Genomic DNA, 27,242 nt, shown 5'->3' with positions numbered 1-27,242 from the left:
ATTTAGGAAGTTAAATGGTCAGTTTGACATCTTCCTTGAATCCTCTGCAAGATGGAAATACAGGATTTGTTCCAAGAGAAATCTATGATGCTGACACTGGCTATGTTTTTAGCCTAACTCATGACTTAGTCTGTATATCAATCTGCAAGCTAACGCCATTTAAACAGCATGTAGGCCATACCCCATTTCAAGGATTTCAGCTTTAATTCCAACAGACAGTTCCCAAGGTTCACTTTGCACCAACCAACCGAGAGTGATTGCCCCAGCCACTTTGCCTCAGCATAGTAGTGCTTTTTATCAGCAATGCCTGGGAACTATCACAATGTCAGGCAGTCTTGTATTCTAATAAAACTTGCTGATATATTTTTAATCACAAGTGTAAAGTTAATAAATTAACAATAACTTTATGGACGTAACTAGAAATTTTGTAGTCAATATGGTCCTATTGGGAGATAGGTGAAAAAATTATATAGACCATGTATTGAATCCTATACAGGGTAACAGCCCTGTTCTTAGTAATATGCATAACCTTTCTAAGTTTATCAGTATTTTGCTACACAAAAAGGAATTAAAATAGTTTTCATCATGTGAAAAAGTTTAGCGCTCCACGTTCACTTTTATTAATACAAACTAAATTTCCATTTGTCATTTCTGATCAGAGCTGATCTGCCCAAAAAGAGTTCTTGTAAACTTAACAGGGCTGACTCTACTTATACAATGACTTATTATTATACTTAATATATGCCTTTATTAAGCCACATATCCATTCCTGGAGATGTCAAGCAGAATTTGAGGAGAGTTGGACTAATAACTACCAGGAGATTTAGCCCATCACTAAAGCAGTACCCTTCTGAGAAACTCAATGGATTGCAATCCTTTGCAGATCCCAGACATCTGGTTCAGCCTTTTGGAAAGTTGCAAAGGTCAGGCTTCTAGAAATTCAGTAGGTCAGAAACTTCAGCAAGTGCAAACTTTTAGAAGACTGCCAGATAATTGGTATTCCAAATTCAGATACATTAATTCATCTGTTCAGATAAAATACATTATCATAATTATGCCATTTGAGGGAAGATTATGTAATACAAAATGGGCTACAGAAAACATAAAACAACAGATGTAAGACATGGGTACCTGAAGAGAGTTTATACTCATGAGCATACCACACATAAGGGAAACTTATTACTGTGTGAAAACAGAAAAGAGGGCATTAGATTGTCCAAGTCTCCTTGCTCCTTCTCACAGCTCAGCATCCTGACAGGAGAGTATTGGCATCCATAAGCCTCCTAGCCTTGTATCAGGTCCTCATGCTAACTTCCATTAAAGAGTAAGTAAAATGGCAGAAGACTAAGGATAAGAGATTTCACTCCCCTCAAGAAGGAGATGGCAGGCAAATTATCTAATTAATAAAACATCTTATTGCCTAGATGAGCAGGTGGCTACTTTGGGAGTCTGCTAAGGCACAAACATAGGTGTGAACTTTTTTCTGATGACACATTGGGGTGAGTCACACCCATTTCATTACAAAAGTGTTGTAAATGTTTTATTACTGACATAACCAATCTTAATCGCTTTTAAGCTTTTGCAAATATAATGAAACCCAAAAGTTCAGCATCCCTTGTTACAGGAAATATAGGAACCTTAACTATTTTACAAGCATTTTCCTCTCATTTATTTGAAGTTCATAATCAGCCTTACCTGGGAAGAACTATAATGTCAGCATCCTAAAATTCTGGGGCTCTAAAGGAGAACTAAGAACTATGGAAAGACCCAGAAACAACACAAATTGTCCAAACACTCAATTAAACTGTAGTCTCCAGGATGGGGACACAGAATACAGTCAATTGGAGTATCCATGTATCTAGTCATCAGTAAATGTTTTCTAACTGTAAGAAAACTCTCTGACCTTGAGAGACATTCCATCTTCCACATAAACAGAAGGAAAGCTGCTATTTCAGAAAAGAAATGGCTGCAAGGCAGCAGGTATCCATTACAAATATAATTACATGGGCTATTATGTGTTAATATGGATCCTGAGATACTAACACTGGGCTTCCACCAATGAAAGCTATCACTTGACAAGCTTTTCAGCATTCACTTCACTGAAGAAGAAAGCAACCTAAAAATATCTTCAGGATGTAAGCTGAATCCCAAAGTAATACATATGTTAAAGCTGTAATACTTTTAGAAGCATAAATACACTTCAACACCACCTCAGTTCTCTACAGTGTCAACAAGCTTAGCTTAAAATCTGATGATCCTACCACCCCCATAGTGCAAATGATAACTTAAGCATTAAGTGGTTTAATATTTTGAAAAAGCTCTTACAAAAGTACTTCAGCGCACATTTAGTGACTTCATTTTAAATGTTAAGAGTCTGGTCAGACTTCTTTAAAACATGTTTTTGAAGTATTGCCTGTATGAATGAATTCAGACATGGTTTTAGAAAATTAATATCATTACTCTTTTTGTTTTTATCCACACAAAGCAAGATGGAGCAAATGTTTTTGACAGCATTTCATTAACTCACTTCAAATGGTATGCAGGAAGCTTTTCCAGCATATCATCAGCCAGTCTGGCTACAACTGCCTCTCGGGTTTCACCTCCTCCACCAGAGCTATCTTTAGGCTGAATACTGAGGATGATGTCCAATACATCTTTGGAAAGTTTACTTTGGTAAGTGATATCTGCATTAGGGTGCAAACCAAACACCTCCGGTGTGTCGTAAGCAGGAAGATTCTACATAGTAAAATATAAAAAGAGCACAACTGGAGATGGGTTTATAAGCTAATTATTAAAAAAAAAAAAAAAAAAAACAAAAAAAACCCCCCCCACAAAACAAAATAACAAACACAAAAAACCCTCCCTTACATTGTAAAGGAAGAGGCTAGATCAAACAATCTTAGGGCAAATAACTTGCTGCAATCTATTTGTCATGTCATAGCCCAAATCACACCAAGGTTAACAACAAATTCACTTTTAACCTCTACATACTATTTTAAGAGTCAGCTTGTACTTTCACATAACTACATATTTTATTTCTGTGAGGTTGTACCCAATGTCTGGACTCCATTCTATGCCCTCTTTAATAACTGTATGCTTTCAGGTATGTCCCTCAAGCAAATCACGTGAAAAAGAAAAGGTTACTGTCATGACGATGATAACATTGATGACAACAACTAGTTGTCACTAGCAGATATGCAGACTATTAGAAAGCAATAAAGACTCTGTGAATAAAAGATAAAATACAGGTACTCAGAAGAAAAGACAAAATATAGGGACTCAGGAACTTGTGAGAAACAAGTGAATTGGGTTTTTTTGTGTTGAAAAGCTTCCATTTACCAACCTGTATGTACTGAAGGTATTGATCCACCATAGTACATTTGGGTATGCTGTATCCCTTGTAGAAGCTGAATTCCTGACTGAATGTATTTTCACTGAACCAAACCTTTACAAAGGTGTTCATGAGTCTTTTGTCATAGTCATCTGTCACACGGCCACCATACTGGATCTCACCTATCATGTAACAAATAGTACTCCAGGAGATCCCCTAAAACCAAGCAGAAAGCACTGATTTTAGCTAATCCTCTTCTCACCTAGTTAGTAAGACTCTTCTCTCCCTTAGTAAGAACAGCTGATATACCAAGTCCTGCATCTCTGTCCTTTTTGGAAGAAAGTTATTTTTTTACTACTCTTTTTTCCTATAACCCTGCATTCCCAAAACATCTTCAAGGATTTCTCAAAATAGAATTCATTGACAACTAATTCAAGAGGCTATTCCAGCATTTGGGCAAGAGGGATACAGCTACATTCCAATCATACTTTCAACTTCACTTAAAAAGCCAATTGCAAAGTGATCTGCCACAGACCTCTATATGATAACTGACCATATGAAAGCAAGGAATGTAAGAGGAATTCTTACATAGTTATTTAAAGCAACTTTCCATTTCTTTATGCTGCCCAGATAGGTTGGAGGAGCCAAATCTTATTATTTTTACTCAAAATTTATTTAAACAAAAAAATATTTAAAATACAGTGGTCCATTTTTAACTATCTGGCTCAATTAGCGTTGAAAAGAAGGTCTATACTTCTAAGGTTTATATTTCTGGAGTTTTCGGGGGAGACGGCTGGGAGAGGTTTTTTTTTTAACGTACAGGTTAATATAGAAATTTAACATGCACAGGATTAAAAGTCTAACTTGAGCCTGCTGCTCTACAGACATGTATACTTGTAATGTTGAATGTTTGTGGAAAGAAACAAAAGAATAATTTAAAATCATGTTTCTGTTTCAGTTATTGGGAACCATGTGTACATATTCCACTACTAGAAAGATCCATCACCCTGATCCACCTTCCCCACAAAAACATTAATTACCTTCTTGGCATTCATGCCATCCAAGTGGTTTTGAATGAACTGCACAGTAGCATTGAAATCAGATTGATTAAACTCATAAGGTATATTCCAACCCAGAGATCCAAACTTGCGTCTTTCTTGAACAGTGGAGTGCAGAAAGGCTACAGTATACAACATTGGTTTCCATTGTACCATGTCACTGACATCTAGTAAATCCTGGCTGACACCTATTGATTGTAAGAGAGCTTTATAAGAAACACAGTAATACTATTTTTCAAAACCACTTCAAATCACTACTAAAACATCACTCTCTGAGATATTCAGTTGGCTCTCTGCCTCTCCCAAAATTATTGTCCTACAAAGTGTTCTATGCTGGAGACAGTTTATAGCATGTTATTAAGTTGCTGAAATTAAAAGACTAAACTTCAGGAAAAAAAAACAAAAACAAACCACAATTTACTAATAGCTGAATTCACATTAAGTTGCTTTCTGTACAGACTCTTTGACTACAGACCTTTATTTTATGCAATGTAAGGAGCACTTAATAGCCAACAAAGATTAACATGTCACTTTGCTGCAAAAAGACATAAGAGGATTAAAAATTCAAACACTTTGAACTGAGATATTAGAAGCCAACATTTGAGAAAAGAAAAAGCATTTCCTGTTTTGCTCTCCAATTAGTTCTGGCAACAGAACTTCAGCAGATCTTCTCTTCCTTTTAATTTTCACAACTTCTAGCTCAAACCAAGGATCAAGATTGTCCCAGCATCTTTGTGATCAGTTCCTCATACTAGCTTATACCTACTATCAGTGGCTACAATGTGACAACACGGTAACACCAGAGAGTCCAAAAATCAGCAAAATTTTACTTTAAATCATTATCACTCTAGCACTTACCACTGTATGTTCTCTTTAGCCCAGCTCTGAGCCCTTGTGGTGGTTCATTGGTAAACTTAATAGACATTTGAAGAAGGGTGATGGGGAACTGTTTGTGAATTTCAGTGGTCATCCACAGTCGAAAGCTTTCATGGACAGTCTCTGTCTCTATTACAGTGTCCATCAACTCATCCAAAAAGCTAAGTCCAAGGTGACAGTTTTGCAGAAGTGCCCAACCTCCCTAGTTTAAAACAACAGAATATAAAGCTATCAACATTGTTTACAAACTGAAATCACTAAAATCACTCTTTGTTTATGCTGTAGGTTAGGAACAAAGCCAACACATCTAAGCTATAGCAAAATATAACATGTTTAAGTGCTTATGAGAGCTGTTAAAGGAAGAAATCCTCCACAGTCAGTTTTGCACCACTGGCTCACCAAATCAAAACCAAAGCCTTAATCATTTGTTTTCGTGTACATTTCATGTACAAACAGAGACCAGAAGCCATAGTAATGGTACACATGCAGTTAAAATATTTTTTCTCCAGGAAAAAGCTCATGTGAGCTAAGGTGTGGGCTGTTCCTTCTGGGGGCATTGTTAGCTTGTTTGGTTTTATCATCTAAACCACATCTAAAGTAAGTGGTCCTTACTTGTCCAATCTGGTCTTCTCAGGTAGTCCCTAACTTTTCCATTTCAGTACATTTAAAACATATCTGGACATTGCTATAGTGCTGATAAACACTGATAAATCTTGACTTTCTAGGTGAACCCATGCTTTCATTGATCTTAAATAAGGGAACTCAGAAGTAGCTCCGCAGAGCAAGCTGCTAAACCTTGTTCCTCACAAGGGTCACAGGCTTGGAAAAAAACCAAGATACATAATTAATCTATTGCTATCAATCAATAGATATCAAGCTTTCTCATATGAATTACCATACTTCATACAGACATCTCACACACCTCTTCATTAAGAGGTTATGTGAAACAGTGAGGGAAAGTTACTGCATTTCTCTCAACTAAACAAAAAGGAGCCCCTCTTCCCTATCTTTTCAATGAGTTTCTTCTCGTCTGATCTGCTAATTAGCTCTTAATGTGAAGTTGTCAAATGAGAATCTGAGGCAAAAGTCAGAGGAAAACTGGTTATACAGACAGGGAAGAAGCTCATAACAGGAACGCAAGAAGTTTAATCTGTTCACATCAGCAGGCATAGCAGTACTACAACTTGATGGGGAAAGCATGCTAAATTGGAACATCTCAGCTTTTCTGTCTCATACAGTAAATTTTATTCTTTAATTCTTCCATGTTTCAGTTGTAAAATGCCTGTGCTATCAGATTGTCCATCCCAATTCAAAATCCAGACTACAACAATACAAAATATTTTGCTATACAGCCTTGTTTTTCTCAAGGTTATGTAACTATCAATAGTATATTTGGAATTAATCTTCTTCATTTAACAAAATATGTTTGTATTACTAAAAATACAAAACTGAAAAACTGTTGTGAAATGCTTGCTGAAGAATATTTAATATTCGTGCATTCCACAAAATCAATTCAGCTATGTTCATCAGTCAACAACCTACAACAAAAAATCCATTTAATATGAAAAACACTGATGTCTGCACAGCATCAAAAAGTTTGTTACAGCCAATTAAATGACTGTGAAAAGACAGTTCTATTGCTTAGGACACTTATTTATACAAATAAATATATGTTCTTGCATCAACACTAACTACCCACCAAACAATTTTATTTCATGACAGAATTTTAATTTCTAAATGTTTAATACAAATGCAAAAAACATTCAGATTTTTGTCTCTTACATGAGCCATTGTCTGCTGTATAAGTTTACGAGCATGGATTTCTTGCCCCTGGCCCATGGAAACATAACGAGTTTCTGTCTTCAGTCTTTTTCCCAAAGCAATAATCGAGTCCGTAGGATCAGAGCCCATGGAAAGAAAGCATATGAGAGGAGTACGTGGATCTGACTCTTCCCATGTCTTCTCCAAGTCCAAGATGACTCCCTCTGCATATTTCTCCCCCATAGTGTCAATGATGTATTTTCTTGCCTATATTAAAAAGGATAAATTTAACCTGCAATGTAATCATTTAATACTGTTTTCTTCCCAGTGTAAATACAACCAATAAGTAAACTGAAGAGCAAAGGCTGCTATAAATTTATATCAGAAATACAAATATGCAACAAATTTATTTTTACATGTTAACATACGCGGTCTTTGAAGATGTTATTTCTTACAGCCTTATAATACCAGTTAAAACTTCTAATTTTGCTAACACTGCCCTTGTAAAAAATACATAAATTGTCTGAAAAGAATTTCAGAAAATGCAATGTAAAGGTCCATTACAAAAAGGAGTTTAGCTTTAAATAAAAAAGTACTGAACTGCAATCCTGTAACTATTATTCTAATGACACCTAAATAGACTATGTTGGCTATATAAATGTACCTGAGCTATGGTCCTGTCAGGACACCAAGATCTGATAAGAAGAAGATGTCTGAAGCAGTCCAGTGATTGACCGTAGCCACTAGGAACCAGTTCTTCTTCAGGATTCTCACTATCAAACCAGATTTTCCACTGTTTCTCTGCTTTGGAAATCTGCAGTTATATCATCAAAGGAGTAAATCTCACTAAACAGACAAGTCACATTTCAACTGCCACTAGGTCACAAACTTTTTATGAGGGTCAGAGACACGTAATCCACACACAGGCATTTGTTTAGCAATGTTAGCACACAGATTTAGTAAGGTTATTAAAAAAAAGAGGATAAGCTTCCAGATTTTAAATACAAAATTGTAGAATGCAACAGTGCCCTTAAGTATTCACATTCTGAAAAAATGAGCTACTACTCGGTATTTTCCATTAATGATATAATGGCATCGCAAGGTCAGAACACAGATAGCTAGGCTCAGACATAGCTTTGAGAGCACCAGGTACATATCAGCTCCCCACACGACTGTACAGAAGGTACTCTTCACATATACCAAATGCTATTTACTTACTCCATTAGCTATCATACACTTAGTGTCCATTAAGACTATTCACACAAGTGTTGAATTTATTTCCCTAACTCTTATTCAATGTAATCAGAGAAATATTGGAACAAGCATCATAAAACATAGTGTAAAAAAGCACAACAGGGATGCAAGAAAGTCTAACACCCAGAAGAAGATTAAAGTTGTGTTACGTTAATTGGATAATCCCAATCTGAAAGTATTATAATTATGTAGGGTGTGAAACGTTCTACTTTCTTCTTATTTTCCTGTGTTTGTTTAAGTCTATCAATAGAGGTTGCGAAGGAGTCGGGGCCACAACTGTGGCTATCTGCTGTCAGTTTCATTCTGTTCTACAAAATAAACCAGTTTCACACCACATGCCTTGGTCACTACCAGACGATCGCTGTCAAACAAGAGAGTCCTTTTAAAAAGCTCTTACTTACTTGATCAAGAATATCTGCAAATTGTTTAAGCTTACTGAGCTCCACCAAGTTCAGCCAAGTCATATCTAGAATCCATTTAGCCGGCTTAGGAGGACAAGCTTTAAGGTCTAGGGAAGCACCACCTGCAAGAAATTAGGAATTAGTTATAATTAGAATTGTTGGGGACACCCAAAAGACAAAAAAAAAAAAACCAAAACAACACAACAACGAACTATTTGGAAAATGTAAACAAGATACTGCAAGACTATTTCACATGAATAAGTCTTCTCAGTCTGGAGAAAGACTACTTAATAACAAAAGACGGTCATAAAGAAATTTCTGAATTAGGTAACATGTAAACTTTATTTTCAAATGTTATTTTTCATCCTACTTTAAAACATAATTTTTTTTAAATCCATAACAGCTTCCCATTACAAGCTAAATCAATTTTTTACTGTAAAAAAGTAAGCTTGAGTTTATGGAGAAAAAAATGAAGAAGCTTAATTTAAATGTTTTTTTCTTTGATTTTTTGTTGTTGTAGATAATGTAATAACTTTGCCAATATGTACATTTGCCTTCCTTGGAATTCAACTGTAGCTAAAAGAAAGCAAACACAAAATAAAAAGAAAACACAAGCTACAAGAATCCAGATTTTTAATCATGGGGTTACAGGGTTTTTCTACCTTACAAAGTCACGCCGTCTTTGGTGAAACAGAGTTTGTAGTTTGGTTAGTGTATCTTAATTTTCTTTTATGATGTACCTTAAATTTAATCCTTGTTAACCAGTTCCTCTTTTGAGGATTTACTATTTCTTTGTGCAATGTGCCTGGAAACAAATGCTTGTTGGGAAAAGATATTCTGAAGATTCAACATGAAAAAAATAACTGTTATAATCCATAAATAAATGCTGCCTGGAAAATTAAGTATCTTGGAAAGGCAATACAAAATTACTCCAAGTTTCTAAGTGAAGATATACAGTGCTTGCATGCAGTTAAGACTAAAGCCATGAACTTGTCACATTCAGCTGAGAATGTGATATTCTTTTAAACTGTTAGCATCACTTTCTGTTCCTATTTGCTTGCTCGTCCTCCTGCAGTTACCAAATAAACTAAAAGATGTTTAGTATAATAATAATTTTTCTAAGTCAAACACATACCTGGTGGTATTTGAGCAGTAGACATAAACATCAACTGAAAGGATATTTAATAATTCTCCTTTTAAATTCTCACGATTCTCAAAGCTATATTTATCAATATTCAGTGTGCTGCTATAAATTAGAACTACCATACAATGTTGTCTGTCACTAGAACAGAATGATAAGCCTGTATTCTTTCAATTGACTGGCTTCTCATGTGCAAAAGGAAGCAGCGGGTTGGCTAGGAGATATAACTACAGCTCACAAATTTTTTACAATCATATATGTGCTCTACTTAAAATTGTTCCACAGTTCCAACCTTTAATAAGCGTCAGAAATTCTTCATGCTTCACTCTGTTTCTTTGTATATCAATCTTCAGTGTAAGTAATAACGTGAAAAGAAATTTGTGCTCCTCATAGAATCCTCGGGCAGCATATTTAAACACTTCATATGTCATATGTTCAATAATATTAGTAATCCTCTTGCTAGTTATAGGGCTCTTGGTAGACCTGTTGGAAGAAAGGTTTGCAGTTGAATGACGATTTGCGTAGGGCTTTATTCCCTTTAAAGGGGATACTATGTAAAGACAAAAAGACATAGTTCAGAACTTTCAAAACATGAAAAAATAATAGATCACAAACACAGAATATCAGACAGCAGGCTAGCAACAACTTTCAGATTGAAGGAGCAACAAAAAAAAAAAATCTTTCTAATCAAGCTTTTCTGCATAGCTGAACACAGTATAATGGTTTTTATTACCTAATGCCTAATTTTTAAGTACTGTAAGTACATTTGAAGGTTCTTTGCCTTGGTAACTAACAGACAAAGGCTTATGGGTATTTAAACTGACAATTCCCATCAAGATTGTAACGAGCAACACCCTCCTTTCTGACATTAGTTTACAACAAATCTTTTTCTGTACTACAACCACCTCCAGGACTGGGTAAATAAAAATTACACTTATTGTTAGCTAAATTACCTGGCTAGGGAGCGGTCAAAAAGCCCCAAAAACTGCCAAAGCGAAGTCTGATACATCACATTGACCATGCTCATCTCAGTAATAAGGAAGTATAAGATGCTACCTCGAGTTGCAACTGAAGGACAGGAAACAAGACTGTGTTCAAAGTAGAAAAGCAGACCAGAAAACTTCAACTCTCTACAACACTAAGTAGTTCAACACTAATGCTAACTGAAGATCCTTGAGTTACTTCATTCTTTACTGGTCAGAAAAGTCATTAAAATGTTAATTTAATCCTCATTTATACATCAGCAAAAAAAAAGAATATCTTTTCTGTAATTAATGTATACTATGTAAAGCCCAGTTTGCAAATATCAGCATATTTGGAGAGCATCTGGATGATATACTGCAATATTCAGATCATCACTAGAACATATAAAAAGTAAGGTGGTCTGAAGTACTGTTTGAGTATCCAAACAAATTTCTCTTTACAGACTTTTACAGGAGTCATATGTTTATTTAACTTACCCAGCACTGATTTAACTTACTTTCAGCAGTCATTTAGTTTTAAATACAAAGGTTTTACAAAATCTGCAACGATTTCTGATACATTAACTAAAATGCATTTCCTAAAATGCAGATATAACACTTAATTCCAGAGAGCATTTTTTTTTCACTTTTTTCACGTTTTCACCTGTCAGTTAAAAGCCAAAAGACTGATTAAATGTGCTGACTATAATAACTTAAGGATCTATGACAGGATAAACAAAGCATTCATCCAAACAGATACAAAAAGCATTTACGATTATACTGGCCCCCTAAAAGAATGTCACTTTGAACTCAAAGATACAGTTACCTAAATCTGTAATGACTGGTCTCATTGACAGTCCATAAAAAGTGTCAACATTTTAACGGCTAAGGGAGAACAATCAAGCCCTCACAAGTTTCTTACCCAGTAGACTAGATGGACAGGCACATTTGTATATAGAGCAATGGGAAGTCTAGGGAGAGAATAGATCACTCCATTTTATAAATTCCCCATGAAGCATGACATTGACCATTTTTCCACCATAGCTCAATATGACATTTCCTAGATACATTTTACTTACAGGAAAACACAGACCCTTCCCACCCATTATGGTCTTCTTGATCTCATCCTACCATTTCTCTTACTCTAAGTATTGCTGTTTTAATTGTACACTCCAGTCATTTGTCTTTCATCACTACCTTCACTCACCAGGTCTGTACTCTTCACGGGCTGAGTTGATCTGTACTTCAGTTTCAGCAGAAGTTTGCAGTTTCTGTGTTACCTCCTCAGAAGTCTTCTTAGTGTTACTCAATACAATTATTAGACTCTCATCATCTGCCAGAGAACCCTTGGTGCTTGTGAGTCGGAACAAAAGGTTATCTTCTAGGTCTTTAATCCTCCTTTTGTTCATAGTCACATCTTCAATAAGATCTGTTCTTTCTTTCTCTAATTCCTGTTGGAATACATGGTAATATTTGGAAAACAGAGTAATCAAAAATAAAAACAAATAAACCAAGTTATTTAGTTTTAAAAGTACTGATCCTACTAAAACAGCATCGGTCAAGAGTAAATGCACTAATTTGGGGAAATTATTCCAGTGGTATTTCTGACAGCAGGTTTCTGAACCTGCTACATAAGGATGCATTAACAAATCGTTTCAACAAATACTATGGAGCATGCTCATATTATGTCCTAGTAGAATTAGAACTTCAGAATAGTAATTGGTTTTCTTCACAAGGACAAGTGCACCTTTCCAGGCACAGAATTTTTTTCACTCCATCTAATGCTATCCTCATTTATGCCGTTTTCCAATCACCATATTGAAAATATAGTATCAGTAATAATGAGCATCCTTAGTCAACGAATCAAGCATCAAATATTTCAAGAAGTGCATCTAAAAATACTCCTCCATCAAACAGGGATAAATTCAGTCTCTCACTAAAATGCTTCATTGATTAAGAAAAGAGAGCATGTAGAACTCAAACTGAGTTGCTTCACTAGAAGTATTTAGTTGATTACTTTTAGTAATACAACCTGGGTGGCTTATATACCTACTTTGTTTTCCAGTATAAAAGATAAATACCTGTTGATTAATAGCTTTACATTAAAAAAAAAAAACAACTGTTTAAAATATCTAGAAAAAAATATGTTCGTCAGAGATAAAAGGCCTTTCAATTCATTCTCACACTACTCTTAAAATTAAAGAGTAAAACTAAAACTTTAAAAACTTATTTCAAACGAATCCCTCAAAGATAAAAAGTACTCCATTGAAACAATACAAAATGTTTCAATACAGAAGAAGGGAGAGGAAGGGTTAAGAGTCTTTCGTAAGATAAGGATAATATGAATCTTATGAATCAACAATAAGTGAGCCAGTTGGTAGAAATATTAGTTAGAGGAGTCCTCCTTCACTGTTTACAAAGGTCTGGTGGATAGTTTTAACAATGTCTTTCCAAAGTTGGAAGCTGTGTGTTCACTCCACCCTTGCCAAGTCCACTTCAGCACTGCAGACAGGCTGCTACGGTTCCAAAGAAACAGGGACAACACTAAGAAATACATGATCTCTCATATAGCACTAGAGGCATTATGAACCTGAGACCTTAGCAAGGCTTAAGGAAAGGTTTTACTCCCCCATTTGAGTAGCCTTCATTTATACAGATTTGCAACACTGTTACAACTTTTGAAATTTTTTTTTTGTTTTCCCACATTCTAAACTTGTGGTCTTCTCACTCCTACATTCTGCTAGCATTCTTAAGTATTTCAAGCATTTAGTTTTTGTGAAGTCCTTTTATCTTAAAAAGGAAATTAAAAAAAAATCATCTTCATCTCATTATCAGATTTAGGTTCTTTTCTTGTCACTGTACAAAAAGTATATTGAAACATCATCATCATCATCGGGTAGAAAAGATTTATTGGGACTGTTGTCATAGAATAATGTAAATGTCACATAACTTAGAAGATGTGCATACAGATTCAAAAGATCCCAACAAAAACTGATTAAAAAAGACAAGAAAACCACAGTTAACTCCATTTTAATCAACTGATGCCTAATGGAACTAAAGAAAAGCAGGTAGCAATTATGAAGCAAGACAAGCATTATGCAAGTTTGATGAAGTAGAAACAATTTTTTAAAGTATAGCATTAAAAGAATGTTAGCATCCAATTAAATATAATAATTATCATGCTGAGAAATCATTTTGAGCCAAATTAAATTTCATGTTTTGCTGAGTTCAATTTAGAAGTTTAAACATATTTTAGAGTGCAATGCATTTAGAAAACAGAAAGCTAAGTCTTCCTCACAAGAAGAGCCTGACAAACAAGTTGGAAACAGAATGCCCAAACTAAAGCAAGTGAAGTAACCTTAGATGAAAACCTTAGTGAAAAATCCATCCATTAAGCTTTTAAAATACTTTTTGCAGATCAGGAAGAGTACACAGTTGAAACTTTTCTGCATGTCTTCAAAAGTTTCCAGTCATAACATCAAGGATGCAAAAAAACTAAGCTAAGTTCCCATATACATAAATTCAAGGAACTTGCACCAAAGACGCTATTTCAAATCCAGCTTTACGGAATTGCTTTCACAAGCTGACATCATTTTACAGGCTGTACCAAAGAATGCTAGATCTTATTAATATTAATAAAATATAAAAGCTGCTACATAGCTTATATTATTGTGTCACAAAATGATTCACAAGTGCAAGAATTTGCATCAACTGTTCCTTACAAAATTTGAGCCTTTTTCACCACAAATCTTGAAATATGAATGTGAAATTTGAAAAAAACATAAAGAATTCTTGTATATTATAACTCCACTACTAATCTGACATATCTATTTCTACAATACTAAATAAGCAAGTTTTTTGTCAAATTACATAACAGCCAATATATCAAAACAATCATACCATTAAAACGGTATAACTTATACTACATTCAGACATATATCAAGTCTCTTAAATCCAATTGTTCCAAGAAATAGAGTAGAATTAATTTTATACAGATACACCAGCTACCCTTTGACCTTCTTATGTTTAGCTCACATCTTGCACATTGGTTTAACATTCTGGTGGAAAAGAAGAAATCAGTACCAGTATTCTTATCAGTAATCAATCAATTCTTTGAGATGCATGCCACACAGATTCTACCAATGGGCATACCAGACAACACAGGAATGGAAAGTCAAACTTTGCAGAATCTTTAAATGATGTGCTGTAAACCCTCCTTTTGCTTGCTGCATGTCTAAATCTCCTAAGTGCAGAACCCTATTAGAGACAGTGGAATGGCAAGAAGGATATAAATGTACATACAAACCTTGAAGAACACTAACTTCAGATAAATAATCTCTTCTCTTTTTGGGGCAGAAGTTCCACACATACATTCTAACACTGGATATCACCAAGCAGTCATACTGCCCAAATCATTTGGCAAACTGTCTCACAGTTAAATAATTCCACCACCTCCCTACCAAAGACTACAAAAGAGGGTAGCAAGAATCCAGACACTTCAGAGGGAAATCCCCAAATTCCCAAAGATGCATAATTAGATATCATAGGAAAAAAAGGTTTTGGACAGTGGGCTATGTCCGAATTGACTCTTCAGGAAACCTTGAACTACAGGATGCAAAAACAGAGGCCAAGCAAACTGAAAAGTGGTAAGCATATCCTATGAAAGTCCCCCTGCCTGTCAAATGGTCCACTTGTCATTTATCTGTAAAAACTACTCCCAGATGGTTGCAAACAAAGCAGCAGTGAGTACATCACTCTGAGAAGCTGGTCCAGAGAGCACAGCATGTCCACCCATTAGACATTCCCAGTTAGTGGCAAAGATACCATAGAATAGTAGAATAATTTTAGTCTGGAAGGGACCTCCAGAAATGAACTAGTCCAACCCCCTGCTCAAAGCAGGTCTAAATAGGTCAGTTGCTCGGGGCCATGTCCAGTTGAGTCTTGAACCCCTCCAAGAATGGAGATTCCACAACATCCCTGGGTAATCTGTTCCTGGTTTTGATCACTCTCCATGTAATTATTTTTTTTCCTAATATCTAATCAGAATTTCCAACTTGAGTCCATTACTTCTCAGTCTATTGCTTTGCACCTCTGAGAAAAATTAAGCTCCTATCTTTTCTGTGTCCTCCAAGCAGGCATACAGCAACTGCGATGACTAGAGGAATTTGCTGATAAAATGACTGTCATCTTGAGGAACGTACTGTATTGCAGGGCCCCGAACTGAAGTTTGGCATAAGGCTTTGTGAATACACACATCACAGTGTATTTCAGACAGACAGTGATAATTCCATTACGTAGTGGGTTGACAAGCTGTCACTGGTTGAAGCGAAGCTGATGGTGCAATGAAGCTGTCTGACAAAATATAAGCCTTCATGGAATGAGTATGATTTCTCTCATAAGCTCCATGGACTGATCAGGAATGAAATGCAACTACTTGACATTAACAAGATGACTGAGGCCATTAAGGAGGAACGTCTTATATTGGGGGAGTTGGGGGAGGAGGACAGGAGGACCTCAACAGATGCCACAATAAGGGAACAAACACATTCCTCTCTAGTGAAGGTAAACTGGAACTATTGCCAAAATCTTAGTAAATATACAGTCATAGATGCATAGTGTCTCATTTGACTTCAACACTGCCTGACCTTGTAACAGGGATTAGGTGTCCAATAGTTCAAAAAATTCTTTGTTATTCACCTGATCTAGTTGAAGATGCCTCTGCTCATTGCAGGGGTGTTGGACTAGATGACCTTTAAAGGTCCATTCCAACTGAAACTATTCTATGTTTCTATACCAACCAGCCTCCCTCCACAACTGGTGGTGGCATGTTTACTGGGACTGTCATCCTGAACTTGGACTTCCTCAACTGATAAATCTGCAATGTCAAAATAGGTAGTTAGCCTATTTAGGAGCAAGGAAGTAACTAAGTCTGAGTCCTTTGCACCAGGTTATGTGGCCATGAGCTCCACACTGTGTAGGACAGAAGAACACCAGTTTTTATTCCAGGGACTTTTCCTTTTCACAGGTCATTCTCATGAGGTTGTAACTCATCGAGGCAGGAAAAATAAGGTGAATATGGTGCAGTTGCGACAATAAAGACAAATAGAAACTTCTACTTGAATGAGTCTATTTCTTCTGTGCCAGCTTTTAAACCATCATAAATAGGTTACATTAAGAATAAACACAACAGAGAGAGCCAGAAAGTTACCCTGCAATATGGGAATAGAGAGTAATAAATTAAAATGAAAGTAAAACTTTCTACAGGTAAATGTAAAGACGTATAGCCAGGAAAAAGATACAACTAATTCTTTTACCTGTTTCTCTGTGAGAATGACTCTGCCTAAGAGTTGATTTTCAAGACCTTTCATGGTCACAGTAAAGTCAATGATGGAGGTTCGAGCACTAATTTCAGGAGAGTAACCTGGATTTGGCAGTTTTGTAGTAATGTAAAGTCTGAAGCCATTCATAACATCTACTTCCTTATCACCAACCTTCACCTTAAGAAAAATATTAAAAAGAAGTCTTGAGATATCAAGTTCTTTCAGATAGTGCATGTAGAAACAAAGGTTACATTCTTCTGTTCAAAGGTGTAAAAATCCAGCTTTAAATTATACGTCTGATGCAAAGAATTTGTTAAGAATATCTATGGAACACTTTAAATTACTTATTCACAGATTATTTCAATTTTTAAAAATTGTCATAAGCAAAGGGATAAGGAACTCTATAGGTTAAATATATTAACTATTTGTGATCTTAAACTCTACTTTTTTTTGGTATTAGCATTAACCAAATTTATATATGAGTTTAATCTTTTATAGTCATATACTTATCAGGAGTTATTTTGTTGAGAGCAAGGGGGGGGATGTTTCCACTTGCTTGCTCATTTGTTTTATTTTTACCTTGTTGGCTGAACCTGTTTTAATGAAATTTCTTTCCAAAATATTATCAAGTGCTGGGTCAAGCTCTTCTCCAACGTCTTCTATCAAAAGAGGTCTTCCCAAAGAAAGGCTGTCTTCTAAGTGATTTCTAAAATACTTGTGATTCAAAGAAGTGATCTAAAAGTACAATCATGGACCTATATATTATGTTATGCCCAGTTACTAAGCTTGCTTTTTATTTGTTTTATATTTATAAATTATTTCATTTTATTTAAATTACTGACAAAAACAAACACCCTATGGTTAGACTAGGATTAAGGCAAAGATTGTGATCACAAGAAAAGGTAGCATCAGTGTACCATATTCTCAGATCTCATTGAATGCAAACTTCTATTTTTCAACTACAAAAGTAGAAGCAAAGCAACACTGAGCACTTAAAGTTTATATATCCTATGAGTGCAACTAGACCAGAAATTCACAGGAACTTTTTTCACCTTCAATTTTATCTTGGATAACATCCCCAAGTCAAACTGCAGCAAGGTCAATTCCAACATTAGGGCACTTTTTTCCCACCCCCTTGAAAATTAGGGGATTATACTGAACAAGCCATTAAACAGTCTTTGCTTTAAAAAGTAGTCCTCAGTACAATTGTGATTAATTTTCAACATGTACACAAAACACATTCAGCTTAGCTTGTTTATAACTCCATAGTTAAACTCTAATAATCATTTTTTAACATAACTACATAGGTAACCATTAAAGGGTTCTGCACTGAGATAACAATCAACATGAATGAAAGTAGTTTCCTACTAATACTCTCAGAGCCACTCCATGATAATTCTTCAAACTCCTCTTTGTCTTTTTCAGGGATATCTTTTTAAAAAGCTGGTTTATTGGTCTAATTATAATTGTAGCAAGGACTTTCTTTCTCGTATTTTCCCATTTGCATCGTATTGGTGTATCTTGCCTCAGAATGTGTGTTGTTGCAATATTGTCTTCCCTGTGTATTTGCAGAATATTTAGCACCTGACATCCACACTAAGACAACACAAATTATCAATAATTTTTTGATTAAAAGATGATAAAAATATCATGCTGTGCATCTTAATTTTTAAACATTTATATGAATCTGTATTAATCACTTATTTGGGTTTTTTTTTTAATGATTATAGTATTCTGCAAACATGCTTCAGCCCTTATCAGACATTACCCATCCAGCCTATTTTCCAACAGTTTATGTTTCATTAAAATAAATTTAGTAAACAAATCGAGTCACTGGTACTAATAAGCTTCAAATATACATTTTCATATCTAGCCAAAACTCAAATCTACCAAAATATATCTGAGATGTACTTTATAACCAGACTAGGCATTTTATAGAAAAGGCATTTGCTAATTATTATGTGAATCACTGAATTGTAATGTTTTGTGAGCTAGGAGTTTCTAGGGATTATGAAAGCACCAGCATTCCTATTACCTGAAGTTCATTTCTGCCTTCCTTATTTTTAATCCAAATTTTACCCTGTGCCTGTGGATCGATTAATAAAGGATAACGAGATGCTTTAGTGACAATGATTCCATTCTGTATGGATAAGTCATCATTTGGTAATCCTTGCAGGTTCCATTCACTGATAGTTGGAGCATCAGTCAACATTTCTATGAGGTTCAAGTTGTTACCAAACGGGATTTTCCGGCTTTTCATTTCCTTTTGCCAGTCATTTAATAGCAGACTGCGGAACTCTTGGTTAAAAGGACCAGAATAGGACAGAAAAGCTGTAGCCAAGAGTACATCACCTTAAAGAGAAAAAGGAAAAAAAGAAAACAAGCCATTACAACTTTGCCAATTCTATTAATGAATGAGCTGCTTCCTTCTCTAGTTGTTATATGGTTTGGCTGGTAGCTGAAGAACACACTTTGACCCATAAAGAAGACAAATCAGTCTTTTTCCCAGGGCTCATTACACAGCAAGACAATGCTACATTTCAGTAGCACCATGTTTACTTTATCCTTACAATGCAACTGTAGGAATGAAGAGATGGGCACCTGGCAGCCAACCAAGGTCAACCCAACACACACACACACACACACCCCCTCACTATTCCAAACACCAGATCCTGCACAAGCAGGACATGGCAGAATAAACTTAGTCATAAACTTCCAATTCCATCATTTCCTCACACAGTCGTGAGAACAGGCTTAAACAATATTTTGGGGGTAGAAAAGAACCTTTATTTATGAGTACTAATTAACAACAAATCAATTACAATTATTACTACTACTAATAAAAAATTGTAACAGATATCACTATGGAAGTATTAAGCGTGACAAGTTTTAATCTTCTGGTCAGCTTCAAAATTGCCACCCTAAGTTTCATGACACCATAGTGGGTTTTTTTGGTACCTCTGAAGTAAGAATGCAGGATTCCAAACTGGAGAAGATACTGTACTTTTATACTGAGTACTAATATTTTTTAGACTTTTTCAAGTTATCTATAAAAAACCCATGATGAGTGTGTGGGGAAGGTATTCTATATTTTTAGTTAATAATACACATATGCATATTACACCAGCAAATAAAATACAACCTATCTACTATAACACAACCTATACAACAATATCTTTTTACAGCATTTCAAGGCAAAAGTCAAAGAAGAAACTTCAGACCACAATAAAGGACAAGATAAATTTCATTTACTTGATATAGCTAATAAATTAATTCTTTATTAAAAAGTACTTTAGTTTCCAAGCGCATATTTGTAAAATAAAAATTAACTTCTAAGAAACAAAAGTTTTATGATCATTAGTAACTGCATTTAAAAATATTGATTTCTACATATAAATGTCAGTGCCTGAATATCAGTCTTCCTCTCCTCCATATGTATTCTTGGTTATAGATATTTTATTGGCACTTGCTAACGTATCACTCTCTTTGGACTGCAGCTTACAAACATCAGTCAAGTTAAAACATCAGCATCCCAAGTATGCGCTGCATGTTATACACGTCAAGTAAAACCCCATGTACAGCATACACAGCTACTTTATTTTTTTTTTTAAATATGAAATTTAGTCTCGTATTGTATTTTTTACCTAGCAGTGCTTTAGCGAGAGAATTAATAACAATTACCCTCATTTTAGCAACAGGGAAGCTAAGCTACAAAGGAAAAGTTTGAAATTTCAAATGTTTTCAGTTTCACTACCCATTACAACTTAAGTGACTAACTTCCAAGTCCAAAGGTGTGGACAAAAGCTTACCCACTAGCCTCTTGGTTTGCACGGCAAATTCTTTACTCTGCTCTGTCCACCTCTCTTTTTCACCTGCTAAACCACCTATAAGACTTGAGGCAGTTTGCATTTTATGACGGCAACGCTCAGCATCTTCAAGCAAAGTCTAGAGAAAACCATACACCAAGAAATATGGTTTACAGTCATGTATCTGATAGGCCAGAAAAATCTCTACATCTAATTAAACCAGTAGTTAAACAACAGCTCAAAAATATGTTCTCAAACACTTATATCACCGTGCAGAGAAGGAGGAAAAGTGGGATGGAAAAAATATATCAGGACAAACTATCAACATCTGTCATAAATGGGATCAACATCCTTTCCAAGGAATAACAGTGAAATTGAGAGAATGCATTAAGTTTTCCATAAAGTAAGGGTGGCAACTTATTTTCTGTAAAGAGCAGCTCGCCTGTTTTTCTCTCATCGCTTTTTCATACTCTGCCTGCACGATATCTAATTCTTCTTGCTTGGCACCCAGCTCTTCTTGAGCTTTCTGCAGATCCAGCATAGCAGTGGTTAGGCGATTCTCCTGGATTGCTAAATTCGCCTATGAAGAATACAAATATAAAAGTGTCTTCATACATATAACATCTCAAAGCATTTGCTATAACATATCTCAAAATCAAACTGCTCACTAGAGATTTCATCATTCATTAAAACCTTTTATTTGACTTTCACAACAAACTAACTTCTTATTGCAGGTAGCTGCGCTTAAGCAGTTGGTCTAACATCAATTAGAAAAAATAATTAGAAAAACTTGTGGGAATACCAGCCATTCTCCATCTGACACAAAAGTTAGTCTGATCTGGGCTGCAAAAAAGACTGATGCCACTAGAAGCCTGTTTGACTTCTCTAACCAATATGCTTTGTCTAATAAAAGGTACTACCTCTAACTACAAATCTTGCTTCCCTCTCGATCATTCCTATTATAAATACAAGCTATTCTATGTTAAAATCATCCTTGACCATGTTCTTCCTGACTTACTTGCTTACCTTTTAACAACTATTTAGGCCTGCTTTTCTCTAAACAACACTGATGAACAGAGTCTTTGTACAGTCTTCTTATGAACTGAGATCCCAAACATTAAAAGAACCAGATCTCGAGATTTTTCCTACTTAATTCTTAATTAAGGTAAAGCAATTGCAATAATGAATTAAACTAGATGAAAGCTGCTTCAACTCCATTCAGAAGAGGCATAAAACTGCACAATCTCTTTCATAATTTTGACAACTTACAAGTGGTAGTACATTTAAAATACATTTTACTGTAGAGTTACTATTTTCTAGACAATAAATTCCTACAGAGGCATGCACCAGTTGGAATAAGGCAGCTGATGTTTCCAGCGGATGAAATCCTTAAGTGCATACAGGTGGGGAGGAGAAGGAGCAAAGGGTGTTTGTGTGCCTCCCACTGATTAACAGACTTACCTTTAAAGGTAATACTTCTTTGTTGGTGGAAAAAAATACAGCCATAGCTTTGGTCCATGAGCAAAGGCCAGCAACATTCCCACATACTCTCTTAGCTGTCTCAATGTTGTAGTCCACCATTTCAAAATAAGGGTTCAAAAGTTCTACCACTTCTTCATTAATTGTGTCCTTTGGAAATTGCTTAAAAAAAAAAGTGCAATATACATAATGTATGTAACATATGTAAACTATACATATATATATTTCGGCACACAGAGAACACTACCAAGATCACAAATGTTACTTACAAACAGCTAATATGAAGTTCTCTGCCTCATGCATCTTTGAGAGCTTGCCAAAGTCATTCCACTCTGTTCTATATTCTTACAAAATGGCAAAAAGTTTGCCTTCATTTATGATCGTCGCTATCTTACACTATCCATTACCGTTACACAGCTAATTGTTGATACAAAATATCACTGATGCCCTGCTTGAAACTCCATTTTCCTTAATACTGAATAAGTAACTTAACAATCTTCAAAAAGAAAAGGAAAAGCTTAGCTCTGGTTCATAAACATACATTCTACAAGACAGCCCTTTCAAAGGGCAAGCCAGCTATCCTCTCCTTAAATTACCTTATCTCATTAGTGGAATGTGTTTCAATTTTAAGAATTTATTTTGACCCTCTCTTTTCTCAAAAAAACATCTCTTCCATTTTTCATCCCCAAAAGCTTTCAATTTTCTCTCTCAAATTTATTTTGATGGTCAAATATTCCATATAAGTTTGGTCTTCTTCAAAGATTTATTTACAAGGTATAATGAAAGTCCATCACCGATGAACCTGAAAAATAGCTGTTCCCTGAAGCACAAATAGGTTTATTTACGCACAAGGAATGAAATGTTGAAGCCCTTCAGTAAATTAAAAATCCTTACAAGTAGATGCAATGTGAATACTACATGAATGGCATCCATGGCACTACCAACCATACAAAGCTGGTCAAGCCTGCCATCTGTGATTTCCCACTGGACCAGAGACAGATTAAGTAAACTCCTCAAAATGCAGACATCAGAGATAATAATATCCAGTGGGGCAGGACAAGGTACAATTTATTCTGAGTAGATTAATCATAATATTATTAGTTTAAATTATGAACAGGGATTTACTCACCAGTTACTCTTCCCGTTTCCCTAGACACTTGCTATGGAGCTGAAAATCCCAAATTTCAAAAAATTCTGATTTTGTACATCCTAACAATCAACTGTTCTTTTGCAAGCCACTGCACAAGTTGTAATGCAGAAAATTAATGAAAAGTTAGGTACCAGAAAAAAGATGTTTTCTATCAGCTTTAATGAAACAGATAAATAATGGCTATTCAAACCAAATGCTTAAAGCTTTGAATCATTTGTCACTGAAAGTAATTTCATTGCCTTACTTAGGAGAAGCTACAATTGATTTATGACCTTACTTTGCCAGAAGAATTCAAGTTTATTTCATTATGACATACTTATTTTTAAGCCCTTAACATTTCATATCTATTGTGTGTCCGATTCCCCTTGCACATTTGTTCTCCTATGAACACCAGAGAACCCTTGTTCTCTTAAATTAAAAAAAAAATCAAGAAGAAGGTTGCACAAGTACCTGTAGGTTCTGTAAGAAGTTCCCTGCTGTCATCAGTTTCAAAGATTCTTGCCATGATGGGATGGTACAGCATTTTTCCTGATCAATTTTCACATTGTTCACTTTTCGCTGGAAGAGCAGTAATACACAGTCCATGATACGCATAATGAGGTGAGGAGGTCGACCCAGTGTGCGGACAGTGGCAATATCTGCAGGCTTTATTGTCTATGAATTTAAAACAAAGCGTAAAGCAATTACTGTTATCATTTATTTAATAAGATATAGAGCACAAGCTCACCACCAGTATTAATCCATTGGAGAAGAACAAAATAATTATTCATATTATTTTTGATTGAAAATAATTTTACCTTTAAAAAGCATGAAGCTAGAAGGACCCTCAGATTTTCACTACTACCTCCTAGCAACTACTAGGAAACCTCAGCTCAACTACCTCTACAGGAGCACCTAAAAGCTTAAAACTACCATGCACATTTTTGAAAAAACAAAGAGCAAAACAGAAACATCTTGAAATTTTACCTATTTTTTTAAAATGCAAACCTATTGACCAGAAACTGAGTCTAGAAAGGAAAATACATTCTGTTGATATTTGGCAAATGAAGGTGAATTAAGGAAACCAGTGAGAAGGCCTGATACATGTATAGATTTGCACCCTCTGATTCATCTCACTGGGAACGTTCCTGTTGTAGAAGCAGGCCTGTGAGAAAAACAAATAAATTATAATAATATATGAAAACCTAGGCCCTATTAAGTAAGGCCAATTAAGCCTATGGTTCAAATCTAATACTGTATCTCATAACTCTAGTGTACATCATGCATCAAAAAGGACTATCAGAAAAGTCTACTGAAGATGTCTCTTTCAAGAAGCACTGATTTGAGCAGTAGTGCATACTGCACCACATACAGAGCAAAAAAATACGGAACAGTGGTAACTGCTGATGGGCAGGCCCACTCCTATAACTTGGATCAGAAGCTTTGCTTACTCAGGGACAGTTTAATCAGCCTGCGTACATGACAGTGACAAACAGTAAGCAACAGGTTATTGCAGGAGTTATGACACCTTGCTTCTAGCCTAGCAGATGCCTCACTGGGAATTCATAAAGGAAGATTCTAATTACTTGTGTTTATACTTCAAGAAAGGGATTGTAAATTATTGCAGATTATCCTGATCACCTTCCTTCTCCCTGCCTTTTGTTTCCCTTCAATATTTTGCTGCTTGTTGGGTTGAGTGTGCACCCGATAATTCAGAATTTTTCCAGATATCTCCATGGAAACTTTAACCAGTGTTTCTTAGTGACCTTTAGGAAATTCAGCCCAGCTTTTTTTGCTACCATCCAAATTATGGCAAAAGAGTTGCATTTAATTTCCATTTATTTATTTGTTTACTTCTAGTTGTGCATTTAATGTGCCATTTTTATTGCAGGGCAAAGTGCAACTAAGTTTTATTGAACTTTGACAATTCTTACTCAAGCTTTAAAAAATTAATCTCACTATATGTTTAAAAATGCTTATAAGCTGTTCTGTACCTACATGTCTTTTACCATAGCATTTAGCTATGTCCTAAATATGTCCTAAATATGTAAAAAATGGAGCAAAATAACCAGCCACAGGGGTTTTTTTTATCTAGGAAGTGACCTGCTAGCCTCCAGTATTAGGTTTACTTCAGATCCCACTGCTACTGCTCTCAACAGAAATGCCTTGAGGGACATTCTTGTATACAGTCAGCTGAACAGACGTAAAAAAAAAATACTACACAAGATCAACAAAAATTAATCTTTTTTTCATCACTAATGATGCAAAAAGAGTATGTTGAAAGACATGGAGTCCCATGGTGAATGCTAGAAATATGGGGAATGTCACAACTCATAAGAAAAAACAAATTTTTTTTTCAAGAAGGCAGAAAAGAGTGTATTAGCAAACTTATTCAAAATGCAATTCATTGGTGAAAACTGAAAATAAAACAGGAGGTTTAGATTTGGATGGAATTATAACTGGTTTTACATGGAAGGCACTTCTTCACTCATTGCACACAAGCTGTTTTATAACAGTATCAACATTCAGTTAGTGGTCTAATATCAACCTGCAGCATATCATATATCAACTATAGTTTCAAATGAAAGTTAAAATTTGCCGTTTTCTGAAAAACTGCCTGTTTTGGGTTTGGTACTCAGGTGGAAAAAGAAAAACAAAATTGAGCCTAAAAAGCCTCAAAATATGTATATTTATTTGTATACATTTTCTGTCAACTGATGAGTTATGCAATGCACCTGCAACCTTGTATTTGTTTTCAAAGAAGCCCATCTTCTTAGCAGTAAAATAATGTTATACATAGTCCAAGTACTAACCTGTAAGGCTGCTTCTGCCTCTTCCAAAGCAGGCTTAGCAGTTTCCAACTTCTCTTCAGCAATGGCTTTGTCAATTGAGATACTGTCTACAATAGCTTGAGCTTTGTCTTTCACTTTCTGAACTTCACCCTTCACCTTCTCAGCAGCCTGTGCTTTTACAGTAACTTCTTTCAATACCTAGAATGTGAGAAAACCCACGTGCCAAATATTAAAGAAAACACCTAGTTGGAAGAACGTATTAATTTTTGTTGTAAAATTTTATCTGTTGAATTCAAGAACCAGAAAACTCAAACAAGATGACTTTTGTCACTGTTATAAGTTTCTAAGATCCCCTTTTTTCCCAAACTTAACTTCCTTTTACTTGATTAATCTCTTCAAAATAGAAAAAATAAAAAGATTAAAGAAATTAAACAGCAATACACTTTGAAGGTTGTACATACCATGTCAGCTTTTTCATTGGCAATTTGAAGTTCTTTTTCTTTTACTTCCAGCTCTCTGCTTAGAGCAGCCACTGACTCAGAGGCCTCTTTCAATTTTTCCAGTCCAGTATTCATTCTGGAGTTAAAAAGCAAAATAAGAAGCATGTAATTCCCTATGTAATTTACACTCCACTTTCCGAATTATTCCATCAATAGAATGAATTACATCAACCAGAACGAACACTAGCAAAAGAGGTTTTACACCAAAAATAAAACTTGTACAGGAACTTTCACACAAGTGTCTGATGTCTTCAGAATCAAGAAAGTGAACAATAAAGAATTACATAAAGAGAGTCTGTGGCTTGAAATTTTACCCACTTATAACTCAAACAGTATGCCTTTATCATTACATAAAAATCCTATACACCGGTTCCATATAGTCACCGTCCCTGTTGAGCACCAACCTGATACTCAAAGGACTGAGTTCCATAC

General features: G+C 35.3%; 1 protein-coding gene across 1 annotated transcript in view; it reads right to left on the bottom strand.

Moving 5' to 3' along the window:
- The window catches only part of LOC104072355 (dynein heavy chain 5, axonemal-like), a gene marked incomplete at its 5' end in the record, with an annotated part of 32,889 nt that extends 6,003 nt beyond the window's left edge, over positions 1-26,886 (bottom strand). The window contains 20 exon segments of the mRNA XM_009577026.1: positions 2,528-2,541; positions 2,544-2,736; positions 3,344-3,547; positions 4,372-4,577; positions 5,248-5,467; positions 7,048-7,293; positions 7,691-7,840; positions 8,682-8,803; positions 10,115-10,305; positions 10,776-10,890; positions 11,992-12,235; positions 17,099-17,281; positions 17,684-17,839; positions 19,140-19,456; positions 20,914-21,049; positions 21,353-21,490; positions 22,372-22,551; positions 23,990-24,193; positions 26,332-26,508; positions 26,772-26,886. Of these exon segments, the coding sequence (XP_009575321.1) occupies positions 2,528-2,541; positions 2,544-2,736; positions 3,344-3,547; positions 4,372-4,577; positions 5,248-5,467; positions 7,048-7,293; positions 7,691-7,840; positions 8,682-8,803; positions 10,115-10,305; positions 10,776-10,890; positions 11,992-12,235; positions 17,099-17,281; positions 17,684-17,839; positions 19,140-19,456; positions 20,914-21,049; positions 21,353-21,490; positions 22,372-22,551; positions 23,990-24,193; positions 26,332-26,508; positions 26,772-26,886 (3,511 nt within the window).
- Positions 26,887-27,242: the final 356 nt, after the last annotated feature.

The sequence above is a fragment of the Fulmarus glacialis genome, unplaced genomic scaffold (assembly GCF_000690835.1).
Source record: "Fulmarus glacialis isolate BGI_N327 unplaced genomic scaffold, ASM69083v1 scaffold12934, whole genome shotgun sequence".
Classification (NCBI taxonomy): Eukaryota; Metazoa; Chordata; class Aves; order Procellariiformes; family Procellariidae; genus Fulmarus; species Fulmarus glacialis.
The sequence above is the reverse complement of the archived record's forward strand: the minus strand, read 5'-3'. Positions and strand labels throughout refer to the sequence as shown.